The sequence below is a fragment of the Ips typographus genome, linkage group LG3, assembly GCF_016097725.1.
Source record: "Ips typographus isolate SLU linkage group LG3, UJ_Ityp_2.0, whole genome shotgun sequence".
Taxonomy (NCBI): Eukaryota; Metazoa; Arthropoda; class Insecta; order Coleoptera; family Curculionidae; genus Ips; species Ips typographus.
The window spans coordinates 17,450,055-17,468,138 of NC_138424.1; the positions used below are offsets into that span (position 1 = coordinate 17,450,055).

General features: G+C 39.2%; 2 protein-coding genes and 2 long non-coding RNA genes across 5 annotated transcripts in view; 3 read left to right on the forward strand and 1 right to left on the reverse strand.

Annotated features, from left to right (window-relative positions):
- Flo2 (flotillin-2) overlaps positions 1 to 18,084 on the forward strand; it is a 262,398-nt gene that overhangs the window by 56,453 nt on the left and 187,861 nt on the right.
- Positions 1 to 18,084, forward strand: part of LOC145726718 (uncharacterized) — a 112,557-nt gene that overhangs the window by 12,936 nt on the left and 81,537 nt on the right. Inside the window, exon 2 of the long non-coding RNA XR_014177647.1 lies at positions 4,887 to 5,011. This is a non-coding gene — a long non-coding RNA (uncharacterized LOC145726718). The remainder of the gene's footprint in view (positions 1 to 4,886; positions 5,012 to 18,084) is intronic.
- On the reverse strand, positions 481 to 17,573 carry LOC145726709 (glucose dehydrogenase [FAD, quinone]-like). Of its 2 annotated transcripts, XM_081975937.1 has the most exons (12): positions 17,307 to 17,573; positions 13,008 to 13,260; positions 8,956 to 9,108; positions 8,773 to 8,890; positions 5,440 to 5,608; positions 5,246 to 5,381; positions 4,906 to 5,067; positions 4,034 to 4,218; positions 3,801 to 3,977; positions 3,563 to 3,743; positions 3,313 to 3,509; positions 481 to 803 (listed from the first exon to the last, which is right to left on the reverse strand). In XM_081975937.1, exons 2-12 carry the CDS (start codon positions 13,252 to 13,254, stop codon positions 675 to 677), a joined length of 1,854 nt encoding a protein of 617 aa, XP_081832063.1. In that variant the 5' UTR covers positions 13,255 to 13,260; positions 17,307 to 17,573; the 3' UTR covers positions 481 to 674. The 2 variants fall into 2 exon arrangements, with proteins under 2 accessions (XP_081832063.1, XP_081832064.1); XM_081975938.1 differs by lacking the exon at positions 13,008 to 13,260 and having other exon boundaries at positions 8,956 to 9,127; positions 17,307 to 17,572.
- On the forward strand, positions 9,138 to 13,059 carry LOC145726719 (uncharacterized). The gene is made up of 3 exons (XR_014177648.1): positions 9,138 to 12,001; positions 12,104 to 12,843; positions 12,970 to 13,059. It is a non-coding gene; the product is annotated as an uncharacterized LOC145726719 (long non-coding RNA).

Here is an 18,084-nt window from a genome sequence, read left to right on the forward strand (position 1 = left end):
ATCTTTACTCGGATCGTGCCCTTAAGCGATTTTTTAGACCTTTTTGTAGCTATCTGAGCCTCTTACGTGTCGAGCTGGCAAAATACCCTAGTTGGTGGAGCTAACACCAGTGAAGACGGCTTATTTGATCCTAGCATCACTTTTGAATTTCTCAACCACTTCTATTTGTTTTTCATAAATACTATAATATCTATTGGTGGTTCTGAAATTTTTGATACTATAGGATTTTTTTAGTTTTAGTAGTATACATTTTAAGGCCAAAGATAACGATCTCCGATAGATGGTGGTTTTAGCAATCGTTGCAAGCCTTCTGGACTATCAGCTATTACCGCGGTGTCATCAGCATAACTATAAGGTTATTTCGCGTTCTACCGTTGATCTGAATCCCTTCACTTGTGTCTTTTATCGCCGCCTCAAAAATTAATACCTTTATTACCTTATTTGTGATGGTTACAGTGATGGTAATAAAAGCCAAACATATAAATTTTAATATCAATTTTAATGACTTTCGTCTATCACCTTTAAAAAATATATATTTTATCTATACTGAGATATAAAATACCTAATTAAATTAGCGACTTCATTAATTGTCACTTATTATTTACTTATTAACTTTACTTTTAGATTTTAAGGTACCTACTATCAAAATATCACAGAATACGAAAGATCATCAACTAAACCAGGTTAGTAGTGATGTAACCCCAATCTTCTTTGATCATATCCGCTCCTTTTTCCGCTATCATAAATGTGGGTGCATTGGTATGGGCCGCTGGTATTTCCGGTATAATGGATGCATCAATAACCTGAAATAAAATATTACTCAGAAATGAAAGACCTTTATAAGCAAAATAAATATTAATAATATAGGATGCACGTAAAAAATAATCGAAAAGATGAAACCAGCATGAATGATCATCATCATTGTACAACATTATAATATCAGAAAGAGAAGATCTAATTCATGTATATTTTCATGTAACACTTGGATTTCGCTTGGATTCACGTAGTTTCAATTTGTTTAATTACTAGAAAAAATAATGGTAATGGTAGGTGTGGATGGTGACAGATGTACTGATTGGATCTATTGTACCCCATCTTCTTCTGCTATCTTAAGGTTTCCTTGTTCATAGCAGGAATTTTAGGATCTTAAGTGGGTCTGTTCGAGATATTTATTCCACAGCCAGCTGGTATCCCCGTGTGTTTAATCATCTGTGGCGTACAGCATAAAACTCCAGCAAGATGTGGTGGGGTGTTTCTGGTTCTTTTCCGCAGAACCTGCAGGTACTGTCCTCTTCTAGGCTTATCTTCCTTAGGTGTTCTCTGAGTCGACAATGACCCGTTAGAAACCCCGTTAATGCCTTGAGACTAATGTTGCTGAGGTTAATCAGTGTCTTCGATCTTGCTCGGTTAAAATTGCCGAGAAGATCTTTGGCCTGCCTCAGTCCTGGAAGTCTTTGCCAGTGCTTTGCTCTCAGTTATTCTTCAGTTTTAGTAAGTTCTTCCTGGACATATGCTTTTCCAATGCCGCAGAATGATTCTGGCCCGATTAGTGGCGCTGATGCTCCTTTTCATGCCAGAGTATCTGCTGGTTCGTTACCCTGTACTCCGAAGTGCCCCGGAACCCAGAGGAGGGTAACCTTGTTGTTCCTTCCTAGATCATTGAGCTGTCCTAGGCACTCCAGAACCATCATCGAGTTGATGTTAGATGATCTCAACGCTTTGATGGCTGCTTGGCTATCGGAAAGGATCGCCATTTCCTTGTTCCGGTATTTCCTGTCGAGGTTGAACTGAATACACCTTTCTATGGCGTGAATTTCCGCATGAAAAATGCTAGGGAACTGGCCCATGGGTTCGGAGTATTTGGTGCGAGGCCCTTAGACTCCTGCTTCAGTCCCCTCGGGAGTTTTAGATCCGTCGGTATACTATATTATGGTATTTTTTCCAATGTTTGAATGGATTCTCTGCTCCAATCTCTCTTGGTGCTCAGTTCCGTTCGAAATGGTTTTTCGAAACTAAACTTCCTCTCCTTTTCGGCCTTATCCAATCTGAGATGTGCTCCCCAAGCAGTTCTTCTCACCATGATGTGGAGCAGTGTGAGGTCGAGAATTACCTCTAGTGCTGCCGTAGGGGTCGATCTCATTGCTCCCGTTATGCAAAGACACGCAAGTCTCTGCACCTTCTCTAATGTTTTCCTTCTTGTGGCAAGTTCGGTTTTTCTGTGCCACACTACTGCGCCGTATGTGATCAACGGTCTCACTATCATGGTATACATCCATCGCAGTATTGATGGGTTACAACCCCACGTCTTTCCCGCAGTGTCCCTGCACACCATCAGTGATGACCTTGCCTTGCTGGCAATCCTTTCTACGTGGCGGTTCCAGATAAGTTTTGAGTCTAGGGTAAGTCTAGATACTTAACCTCTTGCCGCCATTCTAAGTTTTCGTCGTTGAGGCGGATATTTCTCAAGTGCTGAAGTCTTGTTTTCCTGGTGAAATGTGCCATTGTGGTTTTTGATGAGTTGATTCTCAATCCCACTGATAAACACCATCTCCTGGTGGTCTCTAGCTCCCTTTCTACGAGATCACAGAGGGTTCCTTCGAATTTGCCTTTGGCCATAATGACTATGTCGTCAGCATAGCCAAGACAAGTTACTCCGTTCCCGGTAAGAATTCCGAGAATTTCGTCTGCTACCAGACTCTACATTAAGGATGACAAGACCCCTCTTTGTGGACATCCTCGATTTGTGCTGATCTGAAAGTTGTTCCCGCCCACGTTTGTTTCAGCGGTTCTTGTAGCCAGCATTTGGCACATCAACCTGGATGCTTTGCCTGCCAGGGTCCTTTTGATTGCATCGTGAGAGGTGTTGTCGAATGCTCCCTCTATGTCTAAGAAGGCGCGTATAGCCATTTCTTTGTGCTCGAGTGATTCTTGGTTTGGGTGAACACGAAAAGAGCGGTTTCTGTTGATCTCCCCGCTCTGTAAGCGTGTTGTCCGGGGTGCAGAGGCACCCTCTCCAGTATCTATAGTTAGCTATCATCTTCTCCAGTGTTTTCAGGAGGAGGGATGAGAGACAGATTGGTCTGAATGACTTTGGGAGGGTGGGGTCCCTCTTCCCCACTTTGGGGATGAAGGTGACCCGTGCTCTTCTTCAGTTGCTTCTTCTCCAGCTGCTTTGATAGTGAACGGCAATGGTTCCGTTTGCCCTTTTTGTAGAAGGACCGGAAATATGCCGTCAATTCCGTCCAACTGGGCGATTGCCCACTTCAGCCTATGAGAAAAGAAAAAATAACTCAGGACTGTAATTGAACTTACTCTCAAGCCTTTTACACCATAAACCTTCAATCTGGGATCAACTACTGCTTTTCTGTCTGTGCTGGGACCCATTTTGCAAGTGCCACTTTGATGGTAAATAGTGAATGTAAAATGTCTGGCCATACATTCAAAATAGGCGTCAGTGCCAAAGGTACTGTTGGCGCATTGTGGAATAGGAATAGTATGCAGGGTTGTTCCTGAAACAGACACCAGAATTAAAAACTGGTTTGTATAAGCCACTTTTACTTACCTAAAGATTGTAGAGCAGGCTGAGCAGCAATATCTAAAATTAATTTGACACCCTTTAAAATAGTTTCCATGTCTTGTCTGTCCGCAAAGTAGTTTGGGAATATGTATGGTTTGGTTTTGTAACTGTTGCTGCTTAACATAAGCCTACCCCTGCTTTTAGGTCTAAGCAACATAGGAAATACCTAAAAATAGCCAAAATATTGACAGTTCTACACTTTTAGATTGCTAAAAATTGCTACCATAAATGAGTCAATATGTTCAATAGGTTTGAAGACGTAATCATAAATCTTGTCTGTAATACCAAAATCCTTTCTGAGAACCATGTCTGAGACTATAGAACCGCCTTGATACAACAATTCGATGTCGGGATAACCGTTGGGGTCTCCGGGATGTTCAAAATCATGAAACACCAAGACCTACAGACAATTTTCATATACACAGTGATTTAAATCTGTAGGATAGTGAGAGGCACCTCACAACCTCCTGGAATTGACAAAGGCCCCAAGTGACTGTTGAGGTAATCGCGGAGGTTCTCGTTGTTGATAATACGTTCCGTTTTTAGGGATACGGTCTCGTTGATCAGGAAGGTTATTCCGCCCACGGCTATGTGATCCATTAAGTTGTAACCAACTTTCAGATTACTTATGACAGGAATACCTATAAAGAAATACATCTGTTTCTATGGTTGAACAGGTATGAATGTTGATCAACCAAAGCTAGCGACCAAGATGGAATAAAACTTTATAATAAGTGACGTCAGTTCACGTGACTGATTTATTGAAAACCTGATCGATTTCTTGTGACCACTGACACGTCAGGTCACTTATCAAGCTTGAAGCTTCATTGATTTGTACATTGCTCTTTTTCTATACTTGTATAGCTATACTATAGTCTATCCGGCGAACCTACGGAGTAATAAAAGCAAAAATTAGGAGGGGTTGACCCGCCCCGTCCATTAGTATTGGTCTATATCCGGTCCGTTTTACAATATAATATCTTCTTCTCTCTCTAATATAAGGACTTTTCGGGTCTCATGTCTCGATTCCCTTTTACGTACCTGTGTTACAGTGTAATGCGGGTCGACCAAAGTTGCAGCCCATCGAATTTTATTACTCCGTAGGTTCGCCGGATAGACTATAGTAAGTTGTATTATATTTTGTGTTGCTTTATTAATGTTTTTTTCTATTTCGTGTAATGTTTTCTAACATCAAAATATAAAAGCAAAATTTAAGATTTAGTGTGTAACACATTAAAAACACTATTAAGTAAAATTAAATTAATTTAAATTGCATTCATGTAATTTGATATCATTTTTTTCTTTTCAGGTAAAACTTCTATCCTTACCAAGTTGTTGAAGATGTTTCTTCGGTCCTACACCACTGAGCATTAACAGTTGAGGTGAATTAATAGCTCCAGCCGCAGAAATCACCTCTTTTCTAGACTTGATGAAGTAAGTGCGTCCATTTTTTACCATTTCAATTCCTTTAACTTCATTGCTGTTTTCGTCTACAAAATTTGAAATAATTTTAAAGACAAAACAACACAGTTTTTTGTAAACTAAACTACTTCAGGTTTGTAGGAAAATAAAATACTTATTTATCTGTGCTTTAAGTACTATTTAGCAGTGTCAAAAAATTACTACATTCTACACTCGTTAGGAAAGTAACTGCAATAAGAATCATACCAATAACAATTTTCTTGACCATACTGTATTTGGTGACGTGTAAATTAGGTCGGCGCCCTACAGGGTGCAAGTACGCCCTGCTAGAACTTTCGCGTACGCCTTCTTTAAGGGTCAATTGAAGATACGACACTCCGACCTAAGAAAACGAAGATTAAAAGCGTGTCATAAGGAATTGTAAGTGATGCGCAGCTAACTTGTGTTGGTCCATTATAGTCCACGTAAGGAAAACCGTACTGTAAGCTGGAGTTAACTATGGCGTCCGCTATTTTGGTTTTATAGGGGGCGTAGCTGACGTCCAGGTAACCGTCTTTGCCATGGTAACCTTCTTGGTGCTGGCCAGGTATTGTAAAATTTTCAATTTTTCTGCAAAATTGAGAAAATCGTGTTTTTTTAATTAACAACACAAATAAATAAATCTTAATGAACTTTACTGTGTTCTGTGCAAAATATTTATGGAAGATATTCAATACGCGAACCCTGAACCGCAATACACTTTCTGAAGTTGTCCAAACACTTTTGCTGAACTCGGAATAGCATTTGTTGGTCGTTTCTTATGACTTCACAGTCCATTTGAATCCAATTTAACAATTTCTCTCTGGTATATACACTAACTGTTTTAGATGACCCCAAAGAAAAAAAAATTAGGGGAGTTAAGTCAGGAGATCTAGCCGGCCATAGTAAAAGACCGCCTCTGCTTATCCAACGATCAGGAAATGCATGATTTAAGTAATCCCTTACAACTTGACTGAAATGGGGTGGTGCCCCCTTCATGCATTAACCACATGTTGTTCCTAATATTCAGTGGGACTCCAGCAACGGGTTTTATCCATTTCCGTGGATATGATAAGGTCCTATTAACGTCGTTCTAATTAGACCCATCCATACGTTTACGATAAACTTACGTTGGTGTTTACCTTGAATGATTGCGTGTGGGGTCTCTTCATTCCACATATGCGAATTAATTATGCCATCTCGGATAAATCCAGACTCATCAGTAAAGAGAACTTTCCTAATCATTTGGGGATCAAGTCTTTCTTTTTCCAAAAATGTTCTACAGAACTGAAGTCGCGTAGGATAATCGTCTTCAGTCATTGCATGAACTCTTTGGATATGAAAAAGGTGAAGCAATTGCTCCTGAAGAATAGCATGTACCGTCGATTTGGAAATATTTTTCACTTTCACACCATTAATAATAAGATATTCTAGTAGTGATATTTTGTATAGTTACCAGTTTCTCTCAATCGTCTGTCAACTCGCACAAATGTTTGCCAATGTGGAAGCCTCCTGTTAGCATACCCATCTGCATAAAGGCGACGTGCTTCAGCAGCCTTCTTTTAGCAAACACTTGAAGGAATCATACTGTCGATTCTGAGGGGCCGCTGATGAGTTATTTGGCCTGCCTCATACCTATGGCGGAGTCCCTGTGTTCTTGAAACAGCTGCTGGGCTAAAGATTTTAGCGACTGGATCACCCTGCTATTGGTTTTTCCCACAGTGGGCTCTGGACCAACAGGCACTTTCCGAGTGCCCAGTTTTGCCAGTCGATCCGCCTTTTCATTTCCCGGAATAGCAGCATGTCCCGGAACCCACACGTCGTTCTTTTGGGCCAGTTTTTCCAGGGTTGTTTTGCACTCCAGAACCAATTTGAAGTGTACTACCTCAGCACTGATTGCCATGATGGCAGCTCCAGAGTAGTTTACAAGTTTTTAATGAGACCAACCAGATACTGGATCGGTAAGTTTGAAAAAATTTTTTCTCCGGTTTGTGATGTACGTTGTTAGGGGTTTTCAGCTTGGATACCCTGTACAGGGTCGGATAAAGCCCCTAACGTTTCCTTGACAACTTCTGATTTCGACCTCAACAAGTTCTGAGATATTGTTGGACAATGACAATTTTCAAATTTCTATCTATCTATAAGCGGGGGTCCTACAGCTTCTGCCGCATCCCGCATTTTGATCGCCAAACTCTCTTATCTTTCCATAAATCCTCCTGGATTGCTCTATCTCTTCTTGTTTGCCTAACTCCGCTTATCCATGTAGTTGCTGGTCTTCCACATTTTCTTTTGCTTTCTGGAATATATTTTAGAGCTACCTATTAACCCCCATACCAACTGTCGAGTTTCTATTTTTTCTGAGGTTCTATGAATTCTATTTGTTCTCCGCCTAATTTCATTATTCTGAATGTGCTCTCTCTTTTATATGCGACCAGCTCTTCTTAGGTAGTCCATCTCCACACAGTCTATTCTTCTTCTTGTCTTTTCTGTCAATTGCCAACATTCTGTCCCATACTTACTAGGATAGGCTCTACAACTGCTGTGTAGATTGTCTTCTTAGTCCTTAAACTAATTTGGTTGGACCAAAGTAATGAGTTGAGAATATGTATCGTTCTCTGACCCTGTTGTGCTTTGTGTTTTTTTTATGTCACGTTCTGTAGATCGTTTGCTCGAGATTACTACTCGAGATACAACTCTAGATCCTGATCTTCGTCCCCCTCTCCTACTCGCATATATTCTGTTTTTGTCATGTTCATGCTCATGCCCCATTTTTCGTATTCCTCCTGTAGTTTCCTAAGCATGTAGTCTGCATCTTCTTCGCAACTAGCCATTATTACCTCTGCCAAAAACAGCGTCGTTCGTTTCCACTCCCGATCTAACAAGGTGATCTCTTCCTTTCTGTTGATGATGTTCTCATGCTTAAAGATCTCAATGGCTTCTCTAGTTAATCTAGGATAGTAACGTTGTGATCGATCCAAAACCTCCACCTCTCCCAAACGAATATCATGTCGGTTTTCGGTCTGTCCTAGTCTGCAACTTCTCTTGTGTTCTGCTATTCTTGTGTTGAAACTACGTTTAATCGTTCCAATGTATACGGATCCACAGCTGCACGGGATCCTGTAAACTCCAGAAGCCGATAAAGGATCCCGTTTGTCCTTGGCCGATTTGAGACTCTGTTAAATCGTGCAGGTTGGTTTAAAGACCGTCTTGACCTTGTGCTTCTCTAAAATCATTCATTCATCATCCGATTTCGTCGGTTGGGAGATCGGCGAGGTGTGAACTGCCAGTGGGTAGTGAGTCCCTTGCACTGTGTGCTCTCCTTTTAAATTCGGCCTTATCCAACCTGAGATGTGCTTCCCAAGCAGTTCTCTCACCATGATGTCGAGCGGTGTGAGGTCGAGAATTACCTCTAGTGCTGCCGTGGGGGTCGATCTCATTGCTCCCGTTATGCAAAGACATGCAAGTCTCTGCACCTTCTGTAATGTTTTCCTGGTCGTGGGAAGTTAGTATGTGATCATATAGAACTCTTAATCGATCTTGATTTCTTCAGATATTTCTCCTATTTTGCGCTCTAACTTTTCTCGTGTTTGACATTCAGTTGCCTAATGTTTGACTTTTTTAGTATTCTAATTGTATACGAATGATTTTTTTTAAATTTGGTTCAATACACGTTTTTCTGACCTTCTCTTAAGAGACTAGAATAACTTTTTTAACACTTTTTTCCAACAATAAATTATTTACCAAATTAGTGTTACCTGAAATAAGGCAGTACGTCATCGAACGACCACCCAGTGTTTCCCAGTTCCGCCCAATAGTCGTAATCCCTCCAGTTTCCTCGAGTGTAAATCATGTAATTCAAAACACTCGAACCTCCTTTTATTTTACAAAAAAGCTAAATTTAGTCAAATATTTCATGTAATAGATGATCGTGAACTTACCTACAACTTTTCCTCTGGGCCAGTTGCATCTTTGACCATCAAAACCCAAACAAGACTTTCCACTGGGTTCAGTCTGATACCTCCAATTCGACTCGGTAAACTGCAAGTAATTAGCTAATATTGGCATGTCCATTAGGAAGTTTTCAGGCCGCCCTGTAAATTAACTGAAATACTGTCGAAATTCGAAATGAGTAAAATATAACTTCGAATATAACCAATTAATCATTCTACTTCAAAAGAAACAACTTCATGCATTTTATGGTTATTTCCGTAAAAAAGTGTGTGTGTTTTGTCAAATTCAATTCATTCAAGCTGTTTCTGTTAACCTTCATGCATGATTTTTTTTAAATTTTTACAACCCAGCAATGTATTGGACAATTTTACATGCGCTTAATATATTACTAAGAAAATGAGTAAGAGGGGCTCAGCGCCTATTAAAGACTCATGTCTCACATCATATAGCCCACAAGGGCAGACTGGGACTATCAGAACAATTGAAATGGGCCATAAACACCTTTCAACCGTACGAATCGTCTGGAATGGATGGATTTTTTCTTGCCCTTTGGGGATATACCTCCTAACTCTGGTAAACGGCAAAGGTAACTTTTATAGCAAGAATAGGGAAGAAGGATGGGACTGATCACAAATCGTTCCGACCTTTTACATCAGGAAACGTTGATCCACTCACACTGCACTGTATCAATTGACAGAAATGATCCAGAACTCTCTCGAAAGCGGACATATGACGGTATGTGTTTTCCTGGACATCTGGGATGCTTTTGCTAACACGTCTCATGCGGCAATCAGAAGTGCCCTACATAAAAGGTGTGTCGAGAAAGTAATAACGGATTGGATGAGCGAAATGCTTGCGACTACAGTAGGTAGAAGTACTATTGAAGTTAGAACTACTCGTGGAACTCGTCAAAAAATATTGTAAGCAGGGGACGGAATTTGCAAGTAAAATGTTGATAGAATGTGACAAAAGAAGCTGACTTTCTTCTTACATTCTTGACACATTCTACAGACCTTCATCTTGATAACTCCCTTCCTTTATTTCAAGAATACGCATCCTGATGTGGAGCTTAACAGTAGATGAAACACTTCTCAAGATAACAAGAACTGGCCTATACTGCTAACTGCTACTAAGTAAATTTCTTGAAATCACACTAATCACAAACTTCTTTAGAACAGCCACATTCAACAAACTGTCAGTGACGTCACAAGAGACTTAATGGGGTGTAGAAGCCTGACAGGCAAAGCGCCATGAGAACATGCCATGAGGCAAAGGAGGTCATGCTTGACCTCACACCCTTGCACTTCATGATGCAGGATATCTGAGGCAGCTTTGTTTAGAATGGTTAAGAACGGAATTGGAGTTGAGGATGCTGGTAAGTAGGAGAGCTTGGACATCTCTATCGAAAAGCATTCTACATTTTACATATCCGAAAGGTTAAAGTATCAGGAAATATAACTTGACTTACCATCTTGGTGAACACGCGATGAGTTTAAGACACACGAGGAAACAGGAGCAGGAGTGTTTAGGCCAAGAACCAAATACTCGGAGCCAGTGGGAATTTACCTCAGTATTCTTCAGTCGGATATTCACGCAATAGAAGCATTGACAACGGCTATCGCAAGCAGGATATTGCAATTCTGACTGATAGCCAAGCAACCATGACAACGCTGAGCTCAACCATAGTGAGTCACAAGTCATCTTGCTCTGGGTTTCAGGACAGAGAGAAATTGAGGAAAATGTGAAAGTCATTATCAAAAAGGTCCTTTTACAGGATCAGAACCTTTCTGTGACTTGGAAGATTGGAAGGGTTACTCAACTGCAGATCACTTGCCTACCGTGAAACTCTTGATTCAGCAGGGCAATGAATACCATTTCCTTTTGAATCTGGTCTTTATAGACTATGAAAAGACTTTCGACATGGTTGAACATAGGGCCATTCAGAGAACACTGCGAAATTACAGAATCGATAATAGACTTCCAAAGAAGCAACAGCAACATACTACTTAGATACGAAGCTCCCACTGAAAAGAGATCATCCAAAGTGTTGACATTGACTTGGGAAGACGTCTTTAGGAAACTGGATTGGTCAGAACGCGGCATTAATGTGAATGGTCTATACTTGAGCCACCTATGTTATGCAGATGATACAATCATTATGGCAAAAGATCCTACAGAACTTAAAAGAACATAAGAAACATAGGTATGGCACCTGAATTTTCAGGTGCTAAACATGACTTTATAGGTCGAAACCGGTCCACCAAAAGGATTCATAAAAGACTGGCACGAAGAATACACCCTCTTTTTGTGAACAACCTATTCTTTACCATGCACACAGCGTAGCAACCCCTTTTTGAACATAATAAATGATTAAATAAAGAGTCTGTAGAAATTGGAGTAAGAATGAATATCAGTAAAACGTAATGGTTCTGGGGGAAGGCATAATCCAGGTGGGAAGCCAGAAATTGGATAGAGTGGAAGAATACATATAACTGGGTCAAAAAATTGTACTTGGTCGAGGAAATCAACTGGAGATACAAAGAAAATACAATGGCAAACCGAGTTAAAAACTGAAAAACGTTACTTTAAAGAACAAAAGAAAAGTATATGATATGATACTAGATAATGTGCTACAAATGATCTGAATAAGCTCAGAGTAACGCAGCATGCAATGGAACGAGCAATGTTGGGACTAATTCTAAACGACTGAAAGACAAATGAATGGAGTCAAACAACAAAAGTGGCAGATGTAGTCGAAATGGCGGCGAAGTTAAAGTGGTCCTATGCTGGACATGTGGTAAGAGATAGTGCGAATAAATGGCATAAAATAATTTTATCCTGGCGACCTATATGTCTTCAAGAGACCTAGAGGAGGACCACCAATGCGGTGGTATAGTCTATACGAAGTCAATTGGGACAGGTCAAAATACGGGGTTCGATCAACACACCACATAAAGCATAGGAAAAAACGAACAAATTTGTATGTGATTGTCCCCCGTAGAAATTTGCAGCGAGTCAACGTGGACTTGATGTGTGAGTGTCACCAATAATTCTGAGTATAACCACCGTAAGTAAAGCTGTTTGATTGGTTGCACCACAGTTTCTATTGGCCAGCATTTTAAAAACTATTTTTAGTTTTTTCAGATGCTTGTTAGACCCTCGATTAGCTTCCTTCCGTACTTGTGAAAAAGGCAGTGCAGTCCGGTATTTAGAGTTTTCATTCGTATCATATTAAAATATAAATAATATTGTTCAGTGTGTGTTTACATATTTAATACAGTTCTTAGGGGTTTAAGTAACATTGTTTATTAACAATGATACCTTTTTCTTACTTGTTTTATTGATCAGTTCATGCAAAAAGCGCCTTAATAAATTTTTATAACGCCGCCCATGTTTAACAAAGCTGCCGACGATTATTCCACCAGAATTGTTTTTTGAGTAGTTTCAACTGACTTCGTATATACTATACGATGATATCAAACTAACAACAGGACTACATTGGATGCGGGAAGCCGCAAGCAGAATATAGTAGAAATCAGAATTGGAAGAAGCGCATGTCTGTAAGTGGACTAAAGAAGAAGAAGAAAAAGGAAGAGACTTGTTTACTCCTGTTTTGTGAATGTGACGCAGTCTCAAATACCCAACTGGATCATCAATGATCGGGAGATTTCTTCTATAAAACCGACTCAGCTGCTGGCCTTTATTAAGACCTTGAAGCTGGAGGAGTTGATGCTGAGTTGATGGATGAACTGTGATGAGACTCAGCCCTGATGTTAGAAACGGGGGTGCATTGTCACCCCCGCCAGCCACAGTCTGCAAACTGCAATCCTTCCTCCAGCAAATAGAGCTTCAAAAATGTTTATGTTTGGAACGAGGTTTGTAAATTTTTTAAAGTTTCTATTTCCCGAAAATACATATCAAGTAATCCTTCTTAGTAGCTATCGTATAACATAAACATATCTTTCATAGCAGTTATCGTTCAACTTTAGTTTTTTAAATAGAATTCTGCCACCCTGTATTTCAAACCGAAAATACGTACCAGCTTCCACAAGTAAAACGGACCAATCAGGATTTTCGGAGAGTCGATTGGCCAGTACACATCCGGCTGTACCTGCCCCCACCACAATAAAGTCGTATTCTTTCAAAAGTTGATTGGGCGGTATATCGGGCGGTTCTGACGAAATCTGATCTTCACCTTCTTGAATTATCTTGATTACTCCATCGAGAAGTGATTGTTGCAGGGTGCTTGTGACGTAGATCAACACAACCAGGCATGCTTTATACATTTTTTCCTATTGAAACATAATTTCCAATTTATTCAATCAATCGCTGATTATTTAAATTAAATTCAATGAAAATTCGTAGTTTTTCTATTGGCAATTTGTGTGCAACTCGGACATGCATTGAAGGTTTTTTTTTATCGTTAAAACACGTAATATTACTCAATTTGTATCGTATAAAATTAATCGCCGTTAACGCTTACAAACTCATAAATAATCAACATTACTCTTTCTGTCGAAACGTATTTGGTACGAGTAGGTCACATGATACGGCTAGTCTGTTCACATTTCACGTTTCTGCTATTTTGGAAAAATTTTAATCTTATTAAGGCAATATTTTCAGTGAAATCGGTAGGGCATAGCCTGAGGCCATTATGGCTCGACTTTGATTCAGCTGCTTCTTATATAATCTACAGGTTTTGTAAACGTGAACTTCTTGCAGAATGGTCAAGTGTAAAGCTATGTTTCAAGGTGAGATAATGAACTTGAATGGTAAATTTAAATATTCTGAGGTAATTGATTGTTTAAAAATTAGTGAGAAGCTGTTAAATGTCGCAAGTTTGTATGGTTGTTCTCTGAAACTCCCTGCTTTTATGAATCTTTTTAGAAAACCTTTGAAATGTTGTCAAAATAGCATTTGGAAATTCGATGAGAGAAGCTCATATAAAATATTTTCAAGAGAAAGTAGGTACCCACTTTTTTTGATAAAGTACATATAACATATACAGGGTGGTCCATTATTGCTATCTTTTAAACCGCTCAAAGCTTAAAGTACTCTGACAGTCAAATGGTGCCATCTACACTTTTAAGTAGGAACATCAGTGTTTTGACTATTTATCTCAATGCCCTTTGTCCGTGATTTTTCAACTAACCAAGATATTACGTATTAACGTGATTAGTGTCCCAAAGTGTTTACAATACAGAGTGATTCACGCTGATGGTATAATAAGAAGTATCTAGAGAACGACTCAATATTTTTTGTTGAAATTTGGATTGTAGCAGGTTGGGTCCAAACTCTACATCTAAAATATTTTGGACTTTGCGGTGTAGCTAGCAGTTCTCTGGAGACTTCTAATATACCATCACCTTGTATAGTCAGGCGTTGCCAAACTGCCAGATTTTCTAAAAATTAGGAGTGACTTTGCACTAAATCTGAATTGATTTTTTCTATTTTGAAGCTTGTGGGACATTTTCTTGATGTGAAAATTTTGAGACATTCTGTACGAGTCAGACAGTTCATCACCCATGAATCTTACAACTTGAACTTTTAGCAATTCACAAGCCAATTTTGGTTGAAAGAATCAAACAGAAGAAGAAAAAATTAAAAAATGTTCATTACATCCGGAGATATCCGACAAAAACAGAAAATATCAAATTTCTTTTTTATTTTTTTACCACTTTATTATTGATTATTTTGAAAATCGAAACCCATGTACCACAGCGAAAGATAGATTACGAAAGACTTAAAGATGAAGAAACAAAAAAACCAAGTTACCAAAAATCTTAATGAGAAAATACTGACAACCATAGATCCACAGACGTTAGAGGAAGCTAACATGGGTGACGTATGGGAAGAAATGGAGGACATAAATGAAAAGCACAAAAACACGATTGGATGACAGATGAGATACAGGCGCTGTTTGAGGAACGAAAAGGATACAAGAACAAAGGGAATGGTGATAACTACAAAAAAATCCAGAAAGTCATTAGAACGAAGATAAGAACCACTAAGAATGAGTGGCTGAAACAACAGTGTGAAGAACTAGAACAACCACAAAGAATTTCAACCTACACAGAAAGATAACAGAGGCCTCAGGAGTATATAGAAAGAGTCCATTCTCTAATGTAGAAAACGATCAGGGAGAATTAGCGCAGGATGATCAACAGCGTAAAATCATATGGGAACACTATATTAGCAACCTTCTTGCCGATGAAAGACCTGCTGTTGAAAATGTAGACGACAAAGATCTCTCGGGACCTCCCATCACAAAAGAGGAAATTATAAGAGCGATCAATACATCCAAAGATAGAAAGGCAATTGGGCCAGACCGCATATCTGTAGAGTTGCTCAAACTATAAGATGAGAAAAGTATCACAGTTCTTCAGACGATATTTAATCGAATATATAACACAGGCGAATATCCCGCCAAATGGTTAACTTCGAATTTTGTCCTCTTGCCGAAAAAGAACAATGCAACAAAATGTGAGGACCACAGACTAATCAGCCTCATGAGCCACACACTGAAGATATTCCTTAATATTATCCACTACAGAATATCAGTAAAGTGCAAAAGAAACATCGAATCCACACAATTTGGATTCAGACGAGGAATAGGCACGAGAGAAGCATTAGTTGCGACTCAAGTACTGATTCAGAACTGCAACGATCAGAGAAAGGACATGATGCTGTGTTATGATTATGTTATCGATTATGAAAAGGGTGTTCGAAGGAGTCCAACATCATAAACTGATCCAAATCCTAAATAGACCAAAGAGACATGCGCTGCATTCAAAGCCTATACTGGACCCAATTGGCTGAAGTCAGAGTTGGTAACGATCTCACAGAAGCAAGACCAATTTGTAGAAGGATCAGACAAGGATGTGTTCTCTCCACACTTCTCTTCAATTTATATTCTGAAGCCATCTTTCAGGAAGCCCTAGAAGAACGCAACGTGGGCATTAAGGTAAATCAATAATATTCGTTATGCGGACGACACAGTTCTAATTGCAGATAACCTCGATTTGCTGGATATGCTTGGGACTGAGGGGAATGCAGTGAGAACATGAGCCTCAATATCAACACCAAGAAGACTAAATTCATGATAATTACTGGAAAGCCCCAAGAATTTTAAAACTCAAGCCTAACATATGAGAATCAACCAATAGAGCTAGTAAATTAATTTAAATAACTAGGAACGTGGGTGTGTGTAAACTGGGAATCAGACACAGAAATCAGTTGCCGGATTCAAAATGCCAGAAAAATTCAGAAAAGTGCTCACCAATACTGATTTCGATCTTGGCTTGAGAATTAGATTTGTCAAATGCTATGTCTGGACAGTGTTGCTTTATGGCATGGAGGGATGGACACTGAACGTGAGCATTATGAACAAGCTGGAAGCATTCGAGATGTGGGTCTATAGGCGTGTACTGAGGATTCCATGGACTGCAAGAAAAACCAACGATGAGGTCTTGAGAATAATCAATAAAGACCGCGAACTGTTAGACACCATTAAACGTCGAAAAACAGCATACCTGGGCCACGTAATACGCAACGAGAGGTACCAATTCCTGCAATTGATAATTGAAGGAAAGAGAGGATTCGGCAGGAAAAATCAGGAAACGTTAAGCAGTGGACAGGACTGAGGACAATGCGTACCACACGTAATAAGGAAGAGTGGACAAATGTGATCGCAAACATCTATTAATGGACACGCAGCAGAAGAAGAAGAAGAAGAAACACCTTGTATGGTTCTATCGGTCAAGATAGTTGACTTAAAATTATTCAACACATGATGATATGGGACCTACACGTAACTTAAAATGACATTTCAAAGCTACTGTCTTAATTCGAGATTGAGCACTGCTATGTCGGATTTTTTGGATAAATCAATATTTCTTGAGTCACAGGATGTTAATTGGGAAACGGGCAAAAACGTCCCGAGATATTGACCTAAGCAACATGTTTAAACAAACCCAAAGAAATAATTGATCAATTGGGGAATTTTCTCAATCATTTGGGGAATTTTCTTTTCCACCCTGTATAGTACAGTGGCGGTGCATTTAAGTTCCATCAGTCTAGAGCCAATAAATTAAGCTCAATGATAGTCCAAACAGCATCAAAATTTGTTTTGGCAATGTATTAAAAATGACCCAAAAAAATCACTGTGCCGGTTAAGGTGGCACGCAGTTTATATGCCGTTTGATACAAAAAATATCTAAACCTCCACCGTACATTTTTGACATTTTCAAGATTGAACAAATTTTATTTCGTCGTCAAAATAGTATTTCACGGTTTAGGGATACAAATAACTGTCTTTCAAGCCTTAAATACTCTTTACCTTTAATTCGAGCGTTTAATCCTGAACTGTTATTCACTTTCAAGAACGAACTATTCAAGCACACACTTCAATTTTTAAAGTTCTGATTGATTGAAAAAGTCTTTCAGAAATCAGATTTCACAATTTGAACCAAATTTAGCATTTTTACGTACTCGGTCGTACCGGAATAGTTTTCTTTAATAATAGCCAATGTTTTGAGCCTTCGAGTAATAATCAATAAGTTAAGTTATAAACTAAACGCCCCACCACTTTTGGCGGGTAAATTACTTCGGTGGACTGGTCGATTGATTCCAATACAAACTGTAATAACGCGTGCCGGTAAAGTTTGACCTTAACAACCAGTTAAAAGTGTGTTTTTAAAAAATTAGTAGGCTTTATATAACTTTGACAACGATGTTTTTATCTGGCATTCTTGGTAGTGACCCTTGATCTTGAGTTTTAATTAGTACTTAAGCATCTACCATTTTTATGCTAATACTAATGAAAACGAATCTCATCTTGAGCTTACAGTTATGCGAATTTACCGTATTATCTGAAATTAATGCAAATTCTATGACGTCTGAATAACATCGCCTAAGGTGCATTTACGACAATAGTCACGATCATTTTAAGGATGTCACAGATGTCAAGGTTGCAAAATGGTGTTTTCTCGCATCCTTGATTAAAGAGCATTTTCATTCTTCACGTACGCCAGATCCACCTGATCGAATTGCAACCGTACGTGCAATACACGACGATGATAAGTGGGTCAGCGTTAAAAGGTACTCAACCCGTGTCA